General features: G+C 37.2%; 1 protein-coding gene across 9 annotated transcripts in view; it reads right to left on the bottom strand.

Moving 5' to 3' along the window:
• Window positions 1-4,077: 4,077 nt before the first annotated feature.
• Slco6d1 (solute carrier organic anion transporter family, member 6d1) overlaps window positions 4,078-27,411 on the bottom strand; it is a 95,899-nt gene continuing 72,565 nt past the window's right edge. For 5 of the 9 annotated variants that reach the window (XM_011248078.3, XM_017312295.2, XM_017312299.2 and 2 more), the window contains 5 exons: window positions 24,691-24,878; window positions 23,522-23,586; window positions 21,167-21,304; window positions 13,454-13,550; window positions 11,680-11,844 (listed from right to left, as the gene is read on the bottom strand). In XM_011248078.3, the coding sequence (XP_011246380.1) occupies window positions 11,820-11,844; window positions 13,454-13,550; window positions 21,167-21,304; window positions 23,522-23,586; window positions 24,691-24,878 (513 nt within the window). In that variant the 3' untranslated portion in view covers window positions 11,680-11,819. Of the gene's footprint in view, window positions 4,694-11,679; window positions 11,845-13,417; window positions 13,551-21,166; window positions 21,305-23,521; window positions 23,587-24,690; window positions 24,879-27,411 lie in introns of those variants that run through there. The other 4 variants (XM_011248080.2, XM_017312300.1, NM_027584.1 and 1 more) reach the window with 3 other exon arrangements.

Here is a 27,411-nt window from a genome sequence, read left to right as displayed (position 1 = left end):
TTAGGTAATTTCCCTTCTGTTTCTATTTTGTGGAGTGGTTTGAAGAGTATTGGTATTAATGCCACACATTCTTTATTCTGTTCAGCACCATCTAGGTTAGTAAGTTTCTAGCTGTTATGAATAAAGCCACTGTGAACGTATTTGAGCAATTTTTCCTGTGGTAGGATGGAGCCTCATTGTGTATTATTAATTTTAGTGATTCTGACAGATGAAATTTCAGGGTTGTTTTGATATGCATTTCCCTGATGGCTAAGGGTGTTGAACATTTCTTTATATGTATCATAGTCATTTGAGACTTCTTTATTGAAAATTGTCAGTTTAGATCTGTACTCCATTTTTAAAATGCATTATTTTGGTTTTCATATCTAATTGTTTGAGTTGTTTATGTATTTTGGTAGAAGTTATTAGATGTTGACTTTATAAAAATCTCCTCCAATTCTGGAGGCTGCTTCTTTTTCTTTCCCACTTCTTACAGAAAAGTTTTAGTTACATGAGGTTTCATTTATTAACTGATTATCTTAGTGACTACACTATCAGTGTTCTGTTCAAAAAATTGTCTCCTATGTCAATGCATTCAAGGAGGTTCCATTTTTCTCTTCTATCAGATGTAGTGTGTCTTGTTTTATGTTGAGATCTTTGATCCACTTGGACCATTTGTTGATGATACTTTAATTTTTCCAGTGTGTATTTCTGGCTTCTTTATCAAAAATAAGATGTCTGTAGTTTGGATTCATGTCTAGGTTTTCAATTTGACTTCATTGATCAATGGGCCTTTCTTATACCAAAAGCATGCAGTTTTTTTGTTTGTTTGTTTTGTTTTTTCTATATCTCTATAGTACAATTTAAAATCAGGGGTAGAGATACCTCCAGTAGTTCTTCTATTTCTCAGGACTATTATAGCTATACTTTGTTGTTGTGTTTTCATATGAAGGTGAGAACTGTTTTTCCCAGTTCTATAAATAATTCTGTTGGATGTTCGATGGGGATTAAATTGAATATGTAGATTATATTTGGTATAATTGCCATTTTTCACCATGTTAATTCTACTGATTCACGAACATGGCAGATTTTTCCACCCTCTGATTTTTCATCAATTTCTTTCTTAAAAATTTGAAATTCTTAACATATAAGCCTTTCACTGGCTTGGATAGAGTGACATTAAGATATTTCATAGTATTTATGGCTATTGTAAGGTGTTGATTCCGTGGTTACCTTCTCAGCTAATTTGTAATTTTGGACATAAGAGGTCTCTTCTTTTTTTTTTTTTAAATTTTGTACACAGCTAATATGCTTAAAGTGTTTATCACCTGAAGAAATTTGCTAGTTGAATTTTTCAGATTGCTGACATATTCTATCATATCATCTGTAAATACATATACTTTGACTTCTTCCTTTCTAATTTGCAATATCCTGATCTCCTTCCATGTATTATTGCTCTAGGTAAGACTTAAAATATTCTATTGAATAATTAAGAAGAGAGTGGACAACCTTGTTTGGGTTCTGATTTTAGTGTAATTGCTTTGAATTTCTCTCCATTTAATTTGATGTTGGCTATAGGCTTGCTGTAAATTGCCTTTGTTTTATTTAGGTATATCCCTTTTATCCTTAAACTCTCTGGATCTTTTGTTATAAAGGGTGTTGGATTTTCTTAAGTATTTTAGGCATCTAATGAGATGAACTTGTGTAATTTTCTTTCATTTTGTTTATATGTTAATTACATTTACTAATTTTCATATGTCCAACCATACTCACATCTTTAGGATGAAGGCAAGTTGATCATGATATTTGTTCATTTTAATGTATTCTTGAATTTAGTTTCCAAGTATTTTATTGAGTACTTTTACGTCTATCTTCATAAGGAAAATTGATGTCTAATTTTCTTTCTTTCTTGAGTCTTTATTTGCTTTTGGTATCAGAGTAACTCTAGACTCAAAGAAATGAATTGGTCTACGTTCCTTCTGTTTCCATTTTGTGCAATGTTCTGGAGCTGGTGCCTCCTCTCCTCTGTGGTAAAGAGAATCTGCAACAATTGCTGACAATCATCCCAAGTGGGCTGATGGGTAAAAAGAATAATATTTAATAGACCATGAGCTCTTTAGGGCTGTCAGAGAACTTGGTATATTCTCTTCTCCAATTGTAGAGATCAGCCATACCAAAGGGCCAATAATGGTGTTGTTGGTTCCCCTGCTGGTCAATTGGCCCTGTTGCTCTCAGGGGTAAGTTAGTGGAATCTGCCACTGATGCTGTGGCCTGGGGCAGTGCCACAGCATGCCTGTTTCTGGTCCCCTGGGCCAGACCTCCCTCTATCACCAAAGTGGACACTACTGGAACCTGGCATGCCTTTTTTGGTGAATACATAGGTGGGAGTAAAGCTGTTGCAGAGACCACTGGTTATGCTGGAGGAATTCCTTGGGGTGGGTACACCTGTACAGGTGAATATAGGAGCAGCGGAGGTGCTTGTCCCCCTCCTGCCAGCCAATGCATGGATGGAATTGCAGGTGTGTGATTCCCCGGCACAGGTGGAACACTCTAGTGGTGGATGAGTTTGTGGATGACCTGCCAGCCAAGGCACTTGCCCTGGGTCAACCTGCGGGAGAGCAGGCAGAAGCAGTGGATTGGCTATGGCAGGGGCCGCCGCCTCCATCAGAGCTGGTGTCTGAATATAAGATGGTGGAAATGTGACATCTTCTGGAATACTGTCCTGTAGAATAGGATAGAGAAGCTTTGAAGGCTTGGAATCTTCCCCTTTTTGTTCTTTTGCCATCAGGGCGGGCATAGTTTCTGGGAACAAAGTAACGTTAGTCAGAGGTAATAAAAAAGATTTCACCCAGGGTGGAGGGTTGACAAACAAATGTTTCCAGACTACAATGTAAGGGACTTGGTCTGGATTTTCCCTCGCCTTCTGGAACACTTTGTTTTCCACCACTAGCACCATGGGAAAATGAAAAGTTCCCTCAACTAGCCATTTCACTCTGAAAGTGGGCCATTTTGAGCTGCAATATGCCTCCATATTCTTCTTGCTCACATCCACTGAGATACTGTGATCTCTAGTCTTCCTTAAAGTGAGCCAAGGCGATGTTAAGGGAGGTGGGAGGGAAGAAAATGAGAGTTAGTCTGTCCCATTGCGTCTGTCACCCTCCAATATAGCAAAAGGCTAAACACTACCAAAGACACTGACAGAACCACATGGACAAAATGCCACATCATGACTGGAAAAGCAACACGGGGCTCCCAATGGAGTAGCTAGAGAAAGTGCCCAAGGAGCTAAAGGGGTCTGTAATCCTATAGGAGGAACAACAATATGAACTAACCAGCAACCCCAAAGTTCATGTCTCTAGCTGCATATGTAGCAGAAGATGGCCTAGTCGGTCATCACTGGGAGAAGAGGCCCTTGGTCTTGCAAAGATTATATGCCCCAGTACGGGGAAAGCCAGGACCAGGAAGCAGGAGTGGGTGGGTTGGGGAGCAGGTCATAGGGAGGGTGTAGGGGACTTTCAGGATAGCATTTGAAATGTAAATGAAGAAAATATCTAATTAAAAAAGAAATTTTATTCCTATAAAAGAGAGAGAGAGAGAGGAAGGAAGGAAGGAAGGAAGGAAGGAAGGAAGGAAGGAAGGAAGAAGTCCAAGTTCTAGGACTCACAGACTCCCGCTTCAGAAAATGGACCAGAAGCAGATACAGAAGCAGACTGTGTTGAGGCCTCTCCTCTGACACTTCCAACTGATGGGCAAGAACCTCGTCTACCCAGAATTCTGAGGTGTCAGGGATGTCTCCCTGCCTCTCACAACCATAGCCATGAAGCATGTCTGCTATGACTACTTCTGGTCACATATGCCATCACCTCAAGGCTTTTCCTGGTGCTGAAATAGAGCCAGAAAGAACCATGTGCACAGGGAATAGACAATACAGAAACACTGACACTCACCATGCTGGCTCGCTGGCCTTAGACCCTCTGGACTGCAGATTCCAGAGATCCAATGGGGAATCACGTTTAGAAGAGACCCCAAATAGTATGCCCTGGTCCCTCGATAAACCAAGGAGAGCTCAGGAAGTGCAGAGTCCACTGCAAGTGTGCATGAAGGTCTTTTATTGAAATGAGTCAGACAAGGGTAGCAAGCCTTCTCATAGCACAGGATGGAGTGCAACACCAAGTCCGGAAAGCATTGTGCTTATATACATCACATTTAGGAATTCTTTGTATGCTTAGTGTGAAGGGGAGTGGAGGCACGTTTACGTAAGTCTTAACTCAGACATGATATCATTTGTTCAGGCGGAATTGAGCAGTTGAGAGGGGGATTCTCCTGACCTTGAGGATTATTTTTACCGTACTATTGGAGACCAGCTTTATGCCTGTGACCCCTGATCACCTCCTTTCTATGATTCAAACGTGGAACCTTAATCCCCTTTGAGTTTGTTATTTCTTTCTTACATTCCGAAGGACGGGCAGCTGCTGCATCTGGAGAGTTCAGCCATTTATCAGAGAGAGTGCTAGTTTTTGACAATGCAGAAGTGAGGGAGGCTGTCTCAAGCTAGCAGTTGTGGTTCCTCAGGGTGTTTTCTTTGGGAGGGGTTCCCTCTAAATGTCCAGGGAGCAGGAGGGAGTCCTGTGCTTGCTGCAGTGGGAGACAGAGCAGAAGTCCATGATGGCCTGCATACAGTGACGGTCATGGCCTGGAGGGAGAATAGGAGCTTCTGTGGGAAAAGCACAGAGGCAAACCATCGGTACACAACACTAGAGTCTCTTTGGTGAGGTGTTCAAGAAACAGAACCGTTAACAGGGCAAAGTTAGCTTCAGTAATTCAGGGGTTACAACTCTGTGAACACACACACTCATAAACACTCACACATACACAGAGAGAGAGAAAGAGAGGGGTCGGGGAAAAGGTGGGGAGAGGGAGACAGAGAGGGAGAGTGGGAGGGAGAGGGAGAGGACTGATAATAAAATAACACCTAATGACATTCTGTCGTACTCATAGATCCACATCTTGCTCAGTCATCATCAGAGAAGTTTCCCGTGCTGTTGATGTGAGCAAATACAGGGCTCATACTCAGACATTATGAGCAGAGTGAAATACTTGGTAACAATCATATTCAAATTGGATGCATCCCTCAAATTTCTACCTTTGGGCCTCAGGAAACCTCATGGAAGAAAACCAAAAAAAAAAAAAGTGTAAAAAATAAAACTGTATTGATTAAAACACCAATAAGACAGAAACAGAAAAAATACTTACTGAGAAAATGCTTCAGAGGGAAATAGCTAAAACAACAAAAGCCCTGTGTAACTCTGTAAGCAGAGCTATAATATGCATTTCCAATATTTCAGTAAGAGAGCAGAGATAAGACTCTATACATATTTTACATTTTATTCCTACATTAAAGACAGAGTTTAGGTAATAATGCATATGACTACATTGGATAATTTTTGAAATATTTTACCTAATCTGCAACTAAAAATGACCAATTGTGTATAGCAAGAAGTGCTTACTAACAGGAGCCTAATATAGCTCTCTCCCAAGAGGCTCTACCAGAGCCAGACAAATACAGAGGCTAATACTCAAAGCCAATCATTGGACTGAGCATGGGGTCACCAATGGAAGAGTTGGAGAAAGGACTGAAGGAGCTGAAGGGGTTTGCAACCCCATAGGAAGAACAACAATATCAACCAACCAGACCCCCAAGAACTCCCAGGGACTAAACCACCAACCAAAGAGTACACATGGAGCAACCCATGGCTCCAGTCACATATACAGCAGAGAATAGCCTTGTCAGGCATCAATGGGAGGAGAGGACTTTGGTCCTGGGAAGACTTGAGTCCCTGGTGTAGGGGAATGCCTGGGCAGGAGGGAAGGAGTGAGTAGGTGGGTGGGAGAGCACCCTTATAGAATCAGAGGGAGGGAGGATGGGATAGGGGGTTTCCAGAGGGGAATAAAGAAAACATCCAATAAAAGAAAACATCCAATAAAGAAAACATCCAATAAAGAAAACATCCAATAAAAGAAAACATCCAATAAAGAAAACATCCAATAAAAGAAAACATCCAATAAAAGAAAAGAAAAAAATGGGGAAAATGACCAATTACAATAACCAAAAATAAGGATTTATTTCATTCAAAATATAAAACACCAAAAGATACAAATTCCATGAGAATTAGAAATCTTTAACAACTTACATCCTTATATGGACCTTCAAAACTGTAATTCTTCCTTTTTAAAATCTCTCTCTCTCTCTCTCTCTCTCTCTCTCTCTCTCTCTCTCTCTCTCTCTCTCTCTCTGTCTCTCTCTGTCTCTGTCTCTGTCTCTCTGTCTCTCTCTGTCTCTGTCTCTGTCTCTCTCTCTCTCTGTGTGTGTGTGTGTGTGTGTGTGTGTGTGTGTGTAAGTGTGTGTGTGTGTGTGTGTGTGTGTGTGTGTGTGTGTGTGTGTGTGTTCATGTGTTCATGTCTATGTTTAGGAGTTTGAAACAACCATATATGTGCATAGAATGGCAAAGGCAACTTCAGTTGTTGATCCCTGCCTTCTCTTGTATTGGTCAGGTCTCTCAATTGTGAATATAGCATGTGCCAGGATTCCAGGCATCTTTTCTTTATCCTTTACATCTCTCAACAGTAGTAGTAAAACTAGAGAGTCATGGTGTCATGCACAGCTTTACATAGGTTGTAGTAATCCAAAGATAGGTTCACATGCTTAAGTGATAAGATACCCACTCCACACTGACCTATTTTTTAAACAATATCATTTACTTTCTAATATATTTGTTAATATTAATATGAATATTTTATATTTTATACACACACATATATATAATAAATTTGGTACATCAGGACCACAGTTTCCCCTTTTTCTCTCAGTCCTTTCCCTTATCTCCTCCCTGTTGCCCCCATCCAATTTCTCTCTTTCTCCTCAGGAAAGGCCAGCCCTTCCATGGATATCAACCAATCATGCCATTTCAAGGTGCAGTGTGAAGTATGACTAGGTACCTCTCCATTTATTGAGGCTGGAACAGGAAATCCAGTAGGAGGAAAGGGTCCCAATAGCAGAGTCAGAGACAGACCCTAATCCTACTGTTAGGAGTCACAGAAGAGGTCTAAGCTATACAAATGTAAAACATATGCAGAAGGCCTAAATCAGTCACATGCAGGATACCTTATCATTGAATCAGTCTCTGTGAGCCCCATGGGCACAGGTTTATTGATTCTCTGAGATTTCTTGTGGTGTCTTTCACTCCTACAATCCTCTCCCCCTCTTCCCTTCTACAGGATACCATGAGCTCTGCATAATGTCTGGCTGTGGTTCCCTGCCTCTGTTGCAGTCAGTTACTGTATGAAGCCACTCTGATAATAGGTTAGGAACCAATCTATGACTATAGAGGAATATTTTAGGAATCATTTTCTATCCTAGGTCTCTGGGCTATACAGCCTCTGAGTCCTGGCCCTCCAAGCAGTGTCAGGGGTAGCCTCCATCTCATGAGGTGGGTATGTAGCTGAATGAATCATTGGTTGGCCACTCTCACATTTGGTCTTTTACTTTTAGCCTAGCTCATCTACCTCAAGACACAACTGTACCATTCCTGGGCATATACCCAAAGGATGTTCCACCATACCACAAGGGCACTTCTCATCCATGTTAACTGGTGTTTTATTCATTATATATAGCCACAAATGAGATGTTTGAAAGATACCCAAATTGGTTTTAAGGAAAGTACTTGCTGAATTTTTATCTATACTGTTTACTTCTTCTTTAGAATTATTCTGAGATAATTTGGGAACCAGAAATTTTGTTCTGCTATAGCAAAAAGCTAATTTAATTCTTTACCCTACCACCAAACATATATTTTTATCATATTTGTTTTTCTTCAAGATAGATAAAAGGGGACAAAATATAGATTTAATGTATGCTTAATACAGCACTGCATATTACATGTATACCCAAGGAGAATCAAAATATTATTTTTGTTATTATCTAGCTATATATAAATATTCAAATCTTATTTAGATTCAGGAATATTTTTATTGGTTATTTTATTTATTTACATTTCAAATGTTCTTCCTCTTCCCAGTTTCCCCTACACAAGACCCCTATACCCCTACTACCTACCCCTCTGTCTCTATGAGTGTGCTCCCCCAACCTTGTCCAACCAATCCTGCCTTAGGGCCTAGCATTTCCCTATCCTGGGTCATAAAGCCACGATAGGACCAAGTAGCTCCAGTCCCAGTGATGGCAGATAAGGCAATCCTTTGCTACATATTCAATTGGAGCCATGGGTACCCCCTGTGTACTCTTTGGCTGTTGGTTTAGTCCCTGGGAGTATTGGATGTTCTGGTTGGTTGATATTGTTGTTCTTCCTATGAGATTACAAACATCTTCAGCCCCTACACTCCTTGTGATAACTTCACCATTGGGGTACCCTCCCTCAGTGCAATGTTTGACTATGTAAATATGCATCTTTATTGATCCAGCTCTGGCAGAATCTCTCCAGGAACAGCTATACCTGGCTCCTTTCAGTAAGTACTTCTTGTCATCAGCAATAGTATCTGCATTTGGTGTCAGCAGATGGGATATATCCCTAAGTGAGGCAGTTTCTGGAAGACCTTTCCTTCAGTTTCTGCTCTACTCTTTGTCCTTTCATTTCCTTATGACAGGAACAATTCTGCATTAATAATTTTTAGGTAAGTATCACAAATTATATGAAACATCTTGGTGTGATGCTAACCAAAAAAGTGAAAGATCTGTATGACAAGAACTTCAAGTCTCTGAAAAAATAAATTGAAGATTTCAGAAGATGGAAAGGTCTTCCATGCTCATGGATCAGCAGGATTAACATAGTAAAAATGGCCATGTTACCAAAAGCAATCCACAGATTCAATGCAATCTCCATCAAAATCCCAACTCAGTTCTTCACAGAGATAGAAAGAAAAATTCTCAAATGTATCAGGAATAACAAAAACCCCAGGATATCAAAAACCATTCTCAATAATAAAAGAATTTCTGTGGGAATCACCATCAAGAGCAATAGTGATAAAAAAACAAACAACAACAAAAAACAAAACAAAACAAAAAAACCCAAACCCCATGGTATTGGTACAGAGAGAGAATTGGAGACCCAGAAATGAGCCCATGTACCTATGGTGACTAGATCTTTAACAAAGGTGCCAAAACCATCCAGTGGAAAAAATACAGCTTTTGTAGAAGAATGCAAATTGATCCATTCTTATCTCTTTGTACAAACCTCAAGTCCAAGTACATCAAAGACCTCCACATAAAAGCAGATACAACGGAACTAATAGAAGAGAAAGTAAGGAAGAGCCTCGAACATAGGAGCACAGGAAAACAATTACTGAACAGAACACAAATGGCTTATGCTCTAAGATCAAGAATTGACAAAAGGGACTTCATAAAATTGAAAAGCTTCTGTAAGGTGAAGGACACTGTCAACAGGAAAAAAATGCAAACCAAAGATCTTTATAAACCCTACATCTGACAGAGGAGTAATATCCAAAATATACAAATAACTCAAGAAGGTAGACTCCAGAGAAACAAATAAACCTATTAAAAAATGGGCCACAGAGCTAAACAGAATTTTCAACTCATGAATCTGAAATAGCTAAGCAGCATTTAAAGAAGTTATTGTGGGTGGGGGAAAATGACTGAAATCCCCAAGAGCTAGCAGAAAGAAGTGAAACATGCAGCTTCGGGAGGTAGGAGGTTTGGGGGACCTTCCAGAATATACCAGAGACCTGAGAGATGAGAGACTCAAAGAGAAGGACATTAGATGAAATGTCCTACATTGATGAGAAGAAACTTGTAGAGACCACCTCCAGCATAAAGACAAGGGCATCAAGTAAGAGATGTGTTTGCCATTCTACAATCAAAATTCTGTTTCATAATTGTTCCTGTCTGAAAGAACTGAAGGTATGGAAATAAAGAGAAGCTTGAGGACAAGAAGGTCCAGCAATAGGCCCAAAGTAGGCTGCAACTCAAGGGGAGGACCCAAGACCTAACACTATAATTGAGGCTATGCAGCGCTCACCAAAAGTGACTGCTCTACAAAAGACCCAACAAGCAGCTTAAAGAGTCAGATGTAGATATTTGAACCTAACCAATGGACAGAAGCTGCAGAACTCTGTGGTGGAATTAGGGGAAAGCTGGAAGAATCTGAGGAGGAGGGTGACACTGTAGGAGGACTAGCAGTCTTAATTAACTAACCTAGACCCCAGAGATCTTTCAGATACAGGAACACAAACCAGGCAACATATACCAGTTGATATGAGGCTCCTACCACATGTATAGAGGACTGCTGGTTCTAGGTTTAGTCAGAGAAGATGCATTTAACTCTCAAGAAACTTGGGGCTCCAGTTGGAGGAGGAGACATTCTCTTGAATGGGGGGCAGGTAGGAGGTATGTGATGTTGAACTGATGGGGAATAAAATCTGGAGTTTAAAATACATACATACATACATACATACATACATACATACATACATACAAATTTTAAAAAAATAAATGTTCAACATCCTTAGTCATCAGGAAAATGCAAATCAAAACAACACTGAGGTTCCACTTCATACCAATCAGAATGACTAAGATCAAAAACTCAGGTTAGCAAATGTTGACATGGATGTAGAGGATGTAGAATTGCTGGTGGGATTATAAGATGGTACAACCACTCTGGAAATCAGTCTGACAGTTCCTCAGACAACTGGACATAGATTATCTGACAACCCAGATGAACCACTCCTGGGCATATAATCAAAAGATGCTCATACATATAACAAAGACACATGCTCCACTATGTTCATAGCAGCCTTATTTATAATAGCCCGAAACTGGAAACAACCCAGATGTCCCTCAACAGAGAAATGGATACAGAAAAAGTGGTACATTTACAAAATGGAGTACTACATAGATTTTAAAAACAATGACTTCATGAAATTCTTAGGTACAAAAGAACACACATGATATGTATTCACTGATAAGTGGATATTAGCAAAAAAAAGCAGCTTAGAAAACTCATGATACAATTCACAGGCCGTTTGAAACCCAAGAAGAAAGATCATACCAAACTGATGGATTCTATAGTCCTACACAGTAGGGGGAAGAGAATACTCTCTAGGAAGAAGAGAGAGAGAGGGATCTGAGAGGGAGAAACAAAGGTGAAAGAAAAATGGGGGCCAGTTCAGATATGGGAGAGGATAGAGGAGAAGTACAAAGGGTCAGGAATTTGAAATTAGGTATGAAGTAGTGAGAGCAAGAAATCTGGAGGTAGCCACCAGAAAATGGACCCAACAGGACCACTTCACAGGACCCAACAGGGAGGAAATTAGCCAAAATACCCAACACAGGGAAGATAGAATCTGTAGAGACCATAACCAGTGGTTAGGCATGGCCCCCAGTAAGTTCAAGAATATTTCAACAGTTCTAATTTAAAAATCTGGAACTAGTTCTTAATGGAATCTATATTACTTACATAGAAAAATATTTTAAAATCCTATTCCAGAGCTAGCAAATGGCTTAGTGGGTAAGGGTGCTTGCTCATAGAGATGAAAACCTTAGCTCATTGCCAATAGCCCACATGATGGTATGAGAAAACTGACTCCAGAGAACTGCTCAGGTATGACCTATGCTCAGAACACACACTGTCCCCTCAATAAAACTAAGAAAAAGTACTAATACATAAGACATGATTAAAAGTGTTTCATATGAGTATTTTTATTATGAAAATAAAGATCCACATAGATATTTTAATGTTCTTTTTCTTTTCTGAAATTATGGCATAGACCACATCTTATGAAAACTTCAAAGAATAGACTGCAGTCCTTAGAACTCAGAACATCACAGATTGTCCAGTCCTACAGATTTAAACCAAAAAGAGTTAGTCAGTTTCTACATAAAACTAGTGTGATGGTTTGAAAATGCTTGGCCCAGGAGTGGCACTATTAGGAGCTGTGACCTTGTTGGAGTAGGTTTTTCACTGTGGATGTGGGTTTTAATAACTTCGTCCTAACTACCTGGAAGCCAATCTTCTCCTGTATGCCTTTGGGTGAAGATATATAATTCTAAGCTCCTCCAACCCCACATCTGCCTGGAGGCTACCATGCTCTTGCCTTGATGAAAATGGACAAACTCTGAAACTGTAAGCCAGCCCCCAAGGGACTAAACCACCAATAAAATAGTACACATGGAAGAACCGATGGCTCCAGTCATGTATTTAGCACATGACCTTGTTGGACATCAATGGAAGGAGAGGCCCTTGGTACTGGGAAGGTTCAGTGCCCCAGTGTAGGGAAACGCCATGGCAGGGATGTAGGAATGGCATTGTGTGTGGATGAGTACCCTCACAGAAGTAGGGAGAGGGAGGATGAGATACAGGGTTTCCAGTGGAGAAACTGGGAAAAGTGATAACATTTCAAATGTAATTAAATAAAAATATCCAATACAAAAAAAAAAAAAACAAAAAAAAAAAAAAACAAAAAAACAAAAAACAAAACAAAACCAAAAAAAAACAAAATTGCCTTGGTCATGGTATCTGTTCACAGCACTAAAACCAGAACTAAGATAACTAGTTTATAAATGTTCGTGTTGTATGTTTAATGTGAAGAGTGTGAATACAATGGACCTTTCCTGCTTCACACTTCCTTCTGAGTGCTGTGGGTATGGACAGAGCTACCCTCCCATACAAGGATTCATTTCCATCCAAGATTGTCAGTTCTCCCAGAGAATGAAACAGCAGAGGAAACTGGCTTATGAGTTTTTGCTATAGAAAATCAGTTTTATCTAGTACTTGAAAAATATAACAAAAATGTGAATAATATGTGAAAAATTAAAATTTCTTTAAATGCAAGTTTTAACTCAGGGCAATTTCAAACATTGATTGATACCTATTCTCTTGACAAGTATAAATGTTCCTTCACAAGAAATATTTGTGATTAAATATAATCTGTGACTAAATGTAAAAATAAGAATAAAGGAAAAATGGACAATTAACTCAAGTGATTGTATATTTTTAATAAAATCCAGGTGGAAGTAAAAGGTAGAGATATGAAAAGTCTTTAAATTTCATGTCTTCTAAAGTACAAAACAGAAAAACATGGGTAGTGCAAATTTTCTAAAAAATCTATATCAAATCACCAATGAATATAATTTTGACTCCAAAAAGCTACAATAATATACTTTGAAATTTAATTCAAATTTAAGTTAAACTTCATTATATATTCTATGGGGAAATTTCTAATTTATAGCATTATTGAAAAACAATTAGCTATACTCCAATTATCTTAACAATTATCTTAATACAAACAGTGGTTTCACATAAATATTGTGTGATAAAAAGAAACATATTTTTAAATGTAACTATTCACAATTATTGTTTTAAAATTATCAATATGATATTCCATTGACAAAGGAAAAGCAAACAATCCTTACTCAATGAAGAAATCAGTTTGAAATTAATGTTCTTACTTTTCTTCTGCTTTTTTACCATCTCCTTTTACCACATAATCATGTCTGTAAACCCCGTAAAGACAACTCAAGCCTGACAATATTTGCATGTTAATCCCTGAAACAAAAGAAGGGGGTAACAATATCACATTAAACAAAAGTTTTTTTTTTTAATGAAAAATGCCATTTACCCAAATAAAACATAATTTATTTCTAAAGATGTTAATTTCCCATTTATAAAATGATATTGTAATCTTATGTCAAATTATGTATTTTGAAATGCTTACCATATTTCATACTTATCAGAGAGCTTCCAAAAAGTAATGTTCCATGAATTCATAAACTATATTCATTTGCAAGTACATAAATTATATTTTTAAAACTTAAGTATCATTAAAAACATAAACTTGCTTTAAGTTTATGCCTTAACTGTTTGAAATATTGTTTTATATGCCTTAACTGTTTGAAATATTGATTACTTTCTGTACATAAATACTAAGAATTGTTTTATAGATTTAATTTTTGTCTCAAATTTCTTAAATTAAAATATTACAAAAAATATTAAACTTCACAACTGAAATATCCTGTTAGAGTACAAATGTTGTAGCAAATCAATACTAGTTATATAATCCAGCCAATTTAAACAATAAGAAACACCAATAAGTCTTTTCCATATATGGACTATGGCATCTGTTTTAAGGGATATCGTCTCAAAGGCATAGTTACCTGTGATAGAAAAGTAATATTACCATGAAAATTATAAGTAATGAATGACTGTAATGAACATTTGAAAGCACAAAGTTTGAGAAAAGAATGAGAAATTATTAAAAATAAACCTGGCAGCTCTTCACAGAAGAGTGACGAGCTAGTAAAAAATGTATCTGACCACAGTGGAAAAAAATCTAGACAATAAACCATATGTTCCGATGTTTAATAATTAAAGAAATAAGGAATTAACATCCAAAGGAATGGAGAACTTCATGACCGTGTCATGAAGTACATATTCCACAGCAGATGGGAGCATGAAATGGAAAACCACATTTTCACCCTAGAAGGACCTGTGAGAGAATGGAGTATTCTGTTGTAGTCTTACAAGGACTGACCTGGAATGATTGCACAGAACAAAGCCTGCCAAAATACCAAGAGGTGTGCTTAATATTGAGAGGGCAATATTCAAACAATCAAAGAATAATGATAGGCAGTGGACAGTACTGACTGGTTTTATCCAGAATTTTATACTAGTAAAGATTTGGAAGTTTTATAGCCTGGTCAGAAAAGAAGAAAACTACTTTTGTTTGGAAGAACAAATTCTGTGTGTGGCCCAGTAAGCACTTGTTAATGAAATTAGTGTGACTCTGTAGGAGTGGACTCTGGTGGATTAGAAAGATGAAGAAAGGCCTGCAGGATATTTCAGAACTCTTTAAAGATGTCCTTGGCACCAGAAATGGACTTCCTGTTCAGAGAACCTTTCTCTCCTTGTTGCCAAGTCGGTACCACTAAAATAGCTATGACTCAGTCTTCAGTATCACAACTCAAATGTACAGCAAATCTTTCTAAGTGGTCTTTTTAAAAAATTTTTATTAGACATTTTCTTTATATACATTTCAAATGCTATCCCGAAAGTTCCCTATACCCTCTCCCTGCCCTGCTCCCCAACCCACCCACTCCCACTTCTTGGCCCTGGCATTCCCCTGTACTGGGGCATATAAAGTTTGCAATAGCAAGGGGCCTCTCTTCCCAGTGATGGCCGACTAGGCCATCTTCTGCTACATATGCAGCTAGAAACATGAGCTCTGAAGGTACTGGCTAGTTCCTATTGTTGTTCCACCTATAGGGTTGCAGACCCTTTCAGCTCCTTGGGTGCTTTCTCTAGCTTCTCCATTGGGGGCCCTGTGTTCCATCTTATAGATGACTGTGAACATCCACTTCTGTATTTGCCAGGCACTGGTATAGCCTCATATGAGACAGCTATAACAGGGTCCCTTCAGCAAAATCTTTCTGGCATATGTAATATTGTCTGGGTTTGGTGGCTGGTTATGGGATGGATCCCTGGGTGAGGTAGTCTCTGGATAGTCCATCCTTTCATCTTAGCTCCAAACTTGGTCTCTGTAACTCCTTTCATGGGTATTTTGTTCCCTATTCTAAGGAGGAATGAAGTATCCACCCATTGGTCTTTCCTCTTCTTGATTTTCTTGTGTTTTGCAAATTGTATCTTGAGTGTTCTATGTTTCTGGGGTAATATCCATTTATCAATGAGTGCATTTCTAATGACTTTATTTGTGATTTGGTCACCTCACTAAGGATGATATCCTCCAGATACATCCATTTGTCCAAGAATTTCATAAAGTCACTGTTTATAATTGCTGAGTAATACGCCATTGTGTAAATGTACCACATTTTCTGTATCCATTCTTCTGTTGAGGGACATCTGGGTTCTTTCCAGCTTCTGGCTATTATAAATAAGGCTGCTATGAATATAGTGGAGCATGTGTTCTCATTACCAGTTGGAACTTTTTCTGGATATAGGACTCCAGAATCAAATAACCCCATTAAAAATGGGGTACAGAGCTAAACAAAGAATTCTCAACTGAAGAATACCGAATGGCTGAGAAGCACCTGAAAAAATGTTCAACATCCTTAGTCATCAGGGAAATGCAAATCAAAACAACCTTGAGATTCCACCTCACACCAGTCAGAATGGCTAAGATCAAAAATTCAGGTGACAGCAGATGCTGGCGAGGATGTGGAGAAAGAGCAACACTCCTCCATTGCTGGTGGGATTGAAAGCTTGTACAACCACTCTGGAAGTCAGTCTGGAGGTTCCTCAGAAAATTGGACATAGTATTACTAAGTGCTCTTACTTAACATCCAAGTGTTGTGGGGGTTCTAACATCTTCAACAAAATTCTCACAGTAAGTCCTGAAGACCAGACCAAAATGTGCTACAAGGTTCATAACTATATAGAATAGGTTCAATGGGGCTATGGGAAGTTGAGCTTTAGAAGTGGACCTGCAAATGTGACAATAGACAAGCAGAGTAGTAAAAAGTATTCTACTGATTCAAATAAAGGTAGATAATTTGCAAATCCAGAGCAAAATAAAGCTCAGGGTCCTAGAGTTTTATTAACATCACAGATCAAATGTTGCCTGAGGTGTCACACAGCATTACAATGTTTATGTAATATCATATTTGCAGCTTAAAGACTCTGTATCTTCCTTGCTAGATTTTAGTCTTTGTTCTGGCTTCAGTACTTCTCTCTACGTCTTGACATCTTCCTTTGTATTACTGTTGTTTATCATGTGCTTGTCCCACTCCTAATTGTAGACATGTAACTTTTGAAACGGCCGCTCATATCTGAAAATGTTTTCACTCAGATAAACCTGTGGATTTAATCTTTGCAGGGATGTTGCAGAGTCCTTAGCACTAGGAGGATAGGATTATTATAATTTATATTAGGAGACGTTTATAGATCTTGGATGCAGGCATGGATGACAACAGATTGGATATTTGTGCATTGGGAGATTAATTATATTATATTAATACACTGGTGACAAGTCTTATGAGAGGTAGGGTACAGTGGAAGACTCATAGAGAACACTGCAGATAAGGACTTTACTTTGATTACTTCCCATTGTAGCAATAAGCTTAAGCTCTGTATTTTCTAGCCTCCTGTCTCACAATGTGATATTTCTATGATATACAGGTCTCAGACATTACGTTGAGGTCTATGATCTGATGAAGCAAAAAAGTGCTTTCTGGATTGAAATCCTACAGGGTCCCCAATGAAGGAGCTAGAGAAAGTACCCTAGGAGCTGAAGGGGTTTGCAGCCCCAAAGGAGGAACAACAATATGAACTAACCAGTACCCCCAGAGATCCCTGGGACTAAACCACCAATCAAAACACATGGTGGGACTCATGGCTCTAGATGCATATGTAGCAGAGGATGTCCTATTTTGTCATCAATAGGAGGAAGGCCCTTAGTACTGTGAATGTTCTATACCCCAGTATACAGGAATGGCAGGGCCAGGAAGTGGGAGTAGATTGGTTGGGGAGCAGTGGGAGGGAGGAGGGGATATGGGAATTTTGGAGGGGAAACTAGAAAAGTGGATAACATTTGAAATGTAAATAAAGAAAATATCCAATAAAAATTTTTTTAAAAAGCCTTAAAAAAAAAAAAGAAATCCTATTTGGAATTTGAAACTCCAAGACTATGGACTATATAAATTTCATTATGAAATACCAAGATTCAACTAATTTGAGAGCAATAGAAAATGTAATGATAATATACATAATATCTATCAGATTTATCCATATCTTCAAGAGAGACACTTTTTTCTTCTTTTTGAATCAAAATAGTATCTGGCATGTAATGGCCTTATGGTCAGTATCCATTCATCAGTTAGTGAGATTACTGCACATTCTTTTTCAAATTTCTAAAAGCTAATCTGCAATAACTATAGTTTTTCTCCACTATCTTATGTTTTCTTTGCTTTGTGTTTCCTTGTCTGGATAATTTGAAATGACTTGCTTTCTGACGTGCCACATCATTTTTTGTGCATGTGTGTGCCAGCCACTGAAATTATAATGCATCACCTCATCTCTTCTGTTGTTAGCTTTACATTTCTAATTTGTTCTTATTTTCTGATTTTTTTATTTCTGCTTAATTTAATTTCTTTTTGATACTCTCTTTTCTGTTTGTATTCTCTTGTTTATGTCTATACAATAGACATATCACAGTGGAGTACATTCCAAAGTGCACACAGCACTAACTGCACTCATTAACACAAACATTCACACATACATTACTTTGTGTTTCAACATGCTGATATCAATTCAATTAATTCACATACATTATTCATGTCTCTTATGCACACATGTTTTATCAAACATAAGAATTCATCTTGTGTGGGGTCCATCATTCTTGAACTCATAGATAATATAAGTGAATTTGCATGGTTCTCATGTTTCTTCTCTGTAGTTTCTTGGCAAATATGTTGTCAGTCTTGATCCAATATTTTTTCATGAAGCTCTTATGTTTATTTGAATTCTATTTTAAAAAGGCATTCAGTGATACCTCTCTACCATATCTGGACATCAATTCAATCATACTGTTGAGAGACTTTCAATAACTAAAAATATTAACATATATGTCTTCTCATACCAAAAATGAGGACCTTTCAAGTTTAGTCTTCAGAGAAATAATAGTATTTTGATGATATTATTTGCAACTTGCCTTAGTTTGGATTTTATTTTTGTGAACAGGCACCATGGCCATGCCAACTCCTACAAAGGAGAACATTTAATTTGGCCTGCTTACATTTTCTGATTATTAGTCCACGATTTTCATGACTTGCAAGCATGGCAGCAGGCAGGCAGAGATGGTGATAGAGATGAAGCTGAGCATTGTACATCTTGATCCACAGGCAGAAGAAGGAAACACTGTGCCTCACTGGGCATAGCTGGAGCATAGAAGACTGTAAATCCCACCTCCACAGTGATACATAGAAAGGCCACAATTACTACAACAAGCCCACACCTCCTAATAGTGTTATTTTCAATGGGTCAAGCATTCAAACACATGGATCTCTGAGGACCATACCACTGAATTTCAATTCCTGGTCCCAATAGGTTTGTAATTGTATCATAATGCAAAATATGTTTATCCCAATTTCATAGGTGCCTATAATCTGTCATAGTCTCAACACTGTTGAGATCCAAAGATTCAAGTGTCTTCTGAGATGCACACAATTTCTTAACAGTAATCCATTGTAACATGAAAATCAAAAAGCAGATCACATACTCCAAACATGGAACAGGGTATACATTACTGTTCTAAAAGATAGAGAAATGAGCAAGGTCAGGAAATACTGGATGGAAGCAAGGCAAAACACAAATAAAGGAACAAAATCCCAGCTTGGCAAACTTTGAACTCTGCATCTCTGTGTCTGATGTAAAAGTGCTATTCAAATCTCCATCTCCTTTAAGTTTTGTTGATTGTAACACATATCTATCTGCTAGGCTGATTTCATTCCCTGTGTTTTGCTATCTGGCAGAGATCCAATGAATCTGGCATCTCCAACATTTTGGGGTCTCCATGCAGGGACACTCTTGACACCAACCTTGTGTTAGCAAATTTCCTTAGTCAACAGAGGAAGATTTCAAAACCTCTTTCTATTATCCTTGCTTCTTAAGACAGTACCACACATCCAAAGATGTCAAATTCTGCTGTTAGCTGGGGCTGAAACATGGTCCCCTCATTCAAGTTTTTCTTCACCAGCTTTCTGTTTTTGATGGCTTCCTTCTGTGCTTAAACTCAAATCTCCTTGAACTCCATCTATACACTAGGTTGACCATGAACTCAGATATCTGCATGTCTTTGTCTCCTGAGTGCTGCAATTAAATGCATGTACCTCCATGCAAAGACCTAAGCTGTTCTTTAATTTCTTTTCACAAGATGGAAACTTACCGTAATGGGTTCTTGCCATGTTGTCACAAATCCTTTTATGCCACTTAATGTCTTTAATATGTTTATATGCTTCAACATGGGATTTATCTCCTTTGTACTTTCTGGTACCTATTTTCTCTATGAAACATACATGTAGTAATTTTCCTTGTTACTTTTCAACAAACTGTTCTTTATAAGAGCGAACCACAGGACAGTCTACGCTAGGCTGTTTGAGATTTTTGTTTGCCAATGAAATTAATCTAAACCTCTTCACTTTAACCTCAGGAAGACTCTACAGACAAAGGAAAGAGCAGCCACATTCTGCACCCTAAGATCACAAGAATGATCTCTAGGCAACATACTAAAATCCTTCTATTATGAAGCTTCCTGAGCCCAGTTCAAATTACACTCAGTACCACAGTCTTCTTTGTTCTTACTAGTATGACCAATTTTTCCCAGTTAAAATGCACTCTACTGCTTTCCTAACCCGTAAGCCCAAATCCACATTCCTCCAAATCATGTTCAGTCTTATCATGCAATACTCCATTCCCTGGTACCACTTCTAAATTAGGATGTTACTGGTGGGAAGAAACACCACAGTAATTCTTATTAAAAAAAAAAGTTTTAACTGGGACTGGCTTATACTATCAGAGGCTTAGTACATAACTGTGATGGTGGGAAGCATGCTGGACTACAGGCAGACACAGTGATGGAAAAGAAATTGAGAGTTGTTACATCTTGATTGGCAGACATCTGGTGACTGAATGGCACACTGAGCATATAGTTTGAGCATAGGAGACCTTAAGCTTGACTCCACAGTAACATACTTTCTCTAAAAGATCCACACCTACTACAAAAGGCCATACCACCTAACAGTGTTACTCCCAATGTGTCAAGCTTTCAAACAAATGAATGTGTGTGAGATTGAGTGATATGTATTCAAACCACCAAACAGCTATTATAGTTTTTATTCAAATTTATCTAATATTTAAATCTGTTGCCTTTAAAATTTTATAAGGAAAATTTTATTTTGGCTTCAAAAATGTACAAAATGGTCAACACATTAAAATTATATTAATTACTATCCTTTCTTAAAGTATTACACAGAAATCTAGAATGTACTTAACTGAAAAATATAAGTATTTACATGAATTATATAATAAAAGCTTACAAAATACTTCCTATATAATTATGTAAGTCTTTAATTATCAAAGTACTTATTCACAGTTATTACCTTGGTATAAACAATTGGAAATTCTAAAATCAATATAAAATTCACATCACTTACATACTGTCTTAAATGTGTAGACCAAATTTTCTGTATTATAGATCCAACACCGTACTTTTTCTCCACATTCATTAATACCCCAGAATTGACAAGTAAAATCTGATGTTGCTGCAAATAATATTGGTGCAGGAACAGAGCCTATAAAATAGTCAATGATCAGAAGTGCTTCATTAAAAAAAAAAAAACAGGATAAGAATAATTACTTCTCAGCATGAATGCATGCACACACACACACACACACTCACACACAGGGAATTCTATACAATTATTGAAAATTCTATAATAGCCTTTTTCCATTGGTTAAAAAAATGGGATAATCAATATCCTGATCCTTGCATGCATACCAATATTAGTAGTTTACAATGATTTTAGCATTCTGCCCATGCTGTTATTTATAAGATATCATAAAGCAGATTTTTTAAGGGAATACTTATCAGACATATTTACATCAAAGGAACTATATTACATTATTTTTTTAACTCCTACTATCTTTAAAGATAGATAACTATGAGATTTTTTAATGACCAAAAGTGACTTCATACTATTTTCTGTCTGCAATCTCTTGTCTATGTCTCTCAAGAAACCTTCTCTTATCCCAGGGGAATATATTTCAAGATTCTCAGTGGCAACAGCCTGTATACGCACGCACACACACACACACACACACACACACACACACACACACACACATGAGTTCAATGTGCTGCTATCAATTAAATTAAAACACATAATCTATTCATATCTTTTATTTTCATATAGCATAAAAGCTAGTAAGAGTTTATAAACTTTCTATCATTCTTAGTTTTGATGGGCTCTTCTTCTATTTCTTCATTCTTCATCTCAGTCCCGTCCTTTTAAAACCACAGCACCCAGTATTTCCCACTGTGTTTTCATATCACATGGGTTTTATCCTTCTTGTTTATGAACTTTTACTCATGCTACAAGATCATTGTTTCCCATGTAACTTCTTCATAAAGACTTCATTTTCTCTGAGGCTTCCCCTGGCCCTTCCTTTGCTCTGTTATTTTACTCCATCCCCAAGCCCTTTTGTTCCCTACATTCTCCCTTTCTACTTTTATCTCACCTATATTATGCCATCCCTTTTCCCCAATTGCATCCTATCAAGCAATGGGCCATTTCTAGTTTCAAAATGTACTTTGGATTAAACCTACAAATGATCAGAAGCTAAGATAAACTTATTAAAAGGAGCATTTAGAATTATATTGTTGGACCTGAATGACCTCACTCAATATACTTCCTTTTGGTTATTTCAATTTTTCTGCAAGTTTCTCAATGTTACTTTTTCATTACCGGTAAGTAAAGTTATACTATGTATATATATGCATGCATTCTCAGGGTGCATTAATCAGCTGATGACCAACTAAGTTGCCTCCATTCCTAGCTGTAAAGCAACATAAAATCAGTGAGCATGATTACTATGGTATTGATATAATAAGAAATCAATTCTTTTGGTAATATGCCCAGGAATTGTATAACAGGGCCGTGTAGTAAGAATTATTTCAGAGTTTGAACAGATGTGTCCCACACTTGTAAATAATACTCTGCATGAACACAGGTAATATTAAGTGAAAATTTCAGTGTCAAACACCATTTTCCTCTCTGTTGGTTATTGTTCAGGGAGAATACCTGTAGAGGCACTTGAAACAATATGGACTATTGCCATTGATAATAGTACCAAAACGTCTAGATGATAAGACCTGATTACTGAAGATACCCCACACTTTGGTGACAGGACACAGAGAAAACAATCCTGAAATCTCTCTGCTGACTAGCATTCATAGAGCTGGGTGAGCTATGCAGGCTGATGGAGAAAAGTTGGGTATTATCCATGGCCAGACTCAACTACAGTACAAAGCTTTCAGGCAGGTAGTAGTGCCCATGGTGCAATAGTGGCAAGATTGGTTATATGGACAACCAACCCCTTTCCTATTGAACCAGAAAACTACTCTGCAGGAGGAAATTTTATGAGTACTACTATAAACATGGTCAACAACTGTGATTAAGGAAAATATTTCACAGGACACATTTCTTATGACAATCCACAAGCATACAAGTATAATATTACTTCAAATATGTAGATGTTTTAAATAATCTCTCTTTAATTTGTGTGTGATGATGAAAAAAACACTTCAGGTACAATCCAAGGCTTCAGCTGACACAATATAATTGAAGCCCATTTTGTTTAATTGGATGGCTTTTATCTTACCTAATAGAGCAATCTCATATTCATTTTTTATCACTTTACATTATTTTTCCCAAAGTCTAAGTATACATGAAAATTTACATGTCAAAGATGAACAATTTTGTACATTGTATATAGCTGAAAACACATACCAGTGAATCTCCAAACTGTCGACATTAAACCCAAACTCATTGAATTCCAACTGGTAGGTACACTTCTGAAAGCAAATAGCAATGATATTACCTATGAGTCACACATGCTAGGTTTTTTTTTCAAATATATGTTATACTTAATTTACACCACAAATATTTAGCTGGTTGACAAAAGTTCAATTTGTCCTATAAACACAGTATATATCTATCCATTTACCCATTACTTAACATGACTAAAAACTCAAATAATGAAATTCTTTCCATGGGGAAGAACTTTATGGATCAAATATGCCTGAGCCACCTTTTCCTGAAACAACTCAGCTCTGTATAGGGCTCATATTTACTTTCCTCCCTCTGCCAGGTATGGTATTGCTTAGAGTCCACTTCAACATTGTTAAGTATACTCTGTACTTTATTAGTTCACTGTTTCTAGTGGATTCTATACTCCATAAACTGCATCATTAAGTCTACACTTAATACTCTTGCCTTTGATTGAGTTCTGATTAAATGGCTCTTTGAATGAGGGAGATAATTTAAGTCCACTCTTTACCTTTAAAATTTATTCAATTTTACTTGAATCATCGTAATTTCTGAGTCTCCCCTCTTTCATGTGGTATCCTTATTATACTCACAATTCCAAATTAAAATAAATGAAAAAAATAACTTTAAATCTGTAAAATTTACTGTACTTCATTTTTGTTGACACTTATGACTCAGCTGTTAATGTAGAACTATTGTTAAATACACACACTAATAAGTTAAATTTACACTCATATCTATGGTGACAATTTAAATTTTTCTTTATTATGGATTCATCATGTATATTCTACAAGATAAATATAAGGTTTCTTTCAAAGTTATGCTGTTTCTGGTGCATAAATACCGACATTTGCTATAAAGTTAGAGATCAATATATTCAATTCCAACACGGGTTGCAATGTTAAATTAAAGTGAGAATAAATGTAGCATCTATATACATTACAGAAAAAGACTAAGTATAATAAGTAAAAGAAAAATTATACATATAAATAAATTTTAACAATAAAAATATTTTCTATTTGTATTAACTACAATAAATCACAGAAAATCATTTGTGGTAATAATTTGAAGTATTTCTGTTTCATACTTATAAGGTAACTTCTCAATAATTACAAAAATTACATACTTACTGAATGACAATCAAGGCGGAAGGTATACTACAGAAACTAGACAAAAAGGTTGCAGTAAAGTAAAAGGCAAAAAATAAAGGCAATGTAAGGCATCTGGTATTACATGTTCCAGAAACAGCATCAATATATTGACCTTCATTATCAGCAGTTGTCAATCCTTCTTTGATGCAAGAACAATTGTAGTATGTCTATTAATATTGAAAATAAAAATAGTATTTCAGAAATATCCAGCATATAATAGCCTTATTATTATGAGAGTAAAGATTAAATTAATACTCAAGAGATATTTCCCAGGGTTTTCTTTCTTATTGCTTTTATTTTTTGTATGTGTGATATTAAGATAAAATGAATATGTGGCACATTTACACAATGGAGTATTTCTCAGCTGTTAAAAAGGTAGCATCTTGAAATTTGTTGACAAATGAATGATAATAAAACAACAACAATGACAACAACAACAACAACAACAAACATCCTGTGTGAGATAAACCATACCAGATGGAAAAACATGATATGCCCTAATTTATAAGTGGATATTTTCATTAAGTAAATGATAATGAAGCTACAATTCACAGACCCCAAAAGTTTAGATAAAAATAGGACACTATGGTAGATTCATTGATCTTCTTGATAAGGAGAAACAGAAAGTTATGTTTGTAGATTGCCTGTAGACAAAGACAGGAGCAAGAGGAATCAGATGGACAAGAAGTGGAAGAAGAGAGTTTGGAGAGATAAAGCTAGAATTGGGGAGCATTGGGTGTGTTATGGAAACCTAGTCTAGGGGAGGATTCTTGTAGTCTATGAGGATGACCCTAATGAGGACTCCTAGAAATGGAAGATATGGTATGAGAACCAGGAAAGGTTTTCAGTGGTGATACTGGGTTGCATTCATTTGAGTTGTTGGCTGAGAGAGTTCTACAGGAATACCAAAGCATCGCAGTCTGATGCTAAGACCAAAGATCATTTTCTAAAAACCAACATTGGGGTCCTTTTGCTAAGGAGAACATCCACAGAGCTCTTTGAATGTAAAGGGCCTGCTGAGATCCTTCACCCCTACTTCTTGTAATAAAGTTCTCAATGTATGGGTCACAATCCCTTTGGGGTTGAATGACCTGTTCATATCAGCTCTTTCCAACCTATAGAGCCCATAGACCTAGGCTATAACCAAACATGACTGGCAAAAAAAAAAAAATCAAAAGATTCCTAATAATATTCTGCTATTGTCATAGTTTGGTGCTATGTATAGTTGTCATCAGAGAGGTCCCCTCCATCAGTAGACAGGAGTAGTGCAGAGAACCTCAGCCAGATATTCTGTGAGAGACATTCTAAATTGGAGGACTCATTAGATCCCTCCACTGGCATATAGGGAAAGACTGCAGTAGAGGGAGAGATTAAATTGCAGGAGTCTAAAGGGATAGAAGATACCAAGAGAATTTGGATCACTGAATCACCTATGCAGAGCTTGCATGGATTAAAAGAGACTGAAGCAGCAAGCACAGGGTCTGCATGGGTCTGCACCAGGTCTTCTGTGTTTATATTATGGCCTGACAACCTTGGTGTATTAGTGGCACTCATAACAGTGAGAGGAGTGTATCTCTGACAATTTTTCACCTCTCTAGGGACACTTTTCTTCTTCGGATCCCTTCAGTCAAACCTCAATATGAGGCTTATTGTATCTTGCTTTGTCCTACTTGACTGTTGTCTCTAAGTGGTACACTCTTGTATAAAGAGGAGGCAGAATAGTATTGGATTTCTGGAAGAGGGGAAATAAGGGAAACTGGGAGGAGTGAAGGGAAAGGAAACTGGACGGGTTTAAAAAATCATTTTTTTCTTAAGTAAAGCAGTTGGAAATCTATAGGAAATATTAAAAAGTATAGCACAGTGTAGATGTCCCCTCCCTTCTATGTGATTCTGTCCATCAAGTATACATAACTTAATAATATCCATGGAAAAGAATCTGTGGCTTTTAGTTCTCTTATAAAGTATATTACAAGTGTAATGAGGGGTGGGGAAGAGTACTTTGAATCTCAACTGACTAGGTGAGCAAGTGTAACAGGCATTTCATTAGAGGAAGGCAGCCTAATATTGTATTTTGCTGGCCTTGAGGGAAAGGGGTTCACCTGTTAAAGAATTTGAGTAGTCCATATAAGCTAAAACTGCCTCTGAGGAAATCTATTAAAGAAATACAAATTATATTACTTTCAAGCTTAGAGAAACCAGAAGCATTTACAATGCACTCATTCTCAGAGATTCTAGACAGACCAGAGCTTGGCTTTGAACCCTGACTTCTGTCCAGGCAACTGAGTCATGCTATGTTTGGGGTTCTGAACTTAGAATTGGGGGATCATAACAATGTTATTCAAATTCAAAAGTATTTTGGAAGTTGCTAGGTAGAGATAGGGTAATAAATGATAGATATTGATCCAGAGTCAAGATACAGGTCGAATCCAAACAAAAAAAATAAAATAAAAATTATATTCATGATACTAAATAAAGCACAAAAAGAGAAAATTCTAAATGTTTGTGGACAGACAAGATAATACAGCTCTGTAGTGGTGAATTTTGATTATCACTTTGTCCCGAGTGTGTGTGTATATATATGGGGTCATTTCCAGATATTAATTTGTGGGATTGAAAGTGAGCATTATGTCTAATACAAAGTGGCCAGAGGGAAATAAACATCCTATTTGTCAGCTGGCCCAGGCATCACACCCGTTTCCT

Source organism: Mus musculus, chromosome 1 (assembly GCF_000001635.26).
Source record: "Mus musculus strain C57BL/6J chromosome 1, GRCm38.p6 C57BL/6J".
Lineage (NCBI taxonomy): Eukaryota > Metazoa > Chordata > Mammalia > Rodentia > Muridae > Mus > Mus musculus.
The sequence above is the reverse complement of the archived record's forward strand: the minus strand, read 5'-3'. Positions and strand labels throughout refer to the sequence as shown.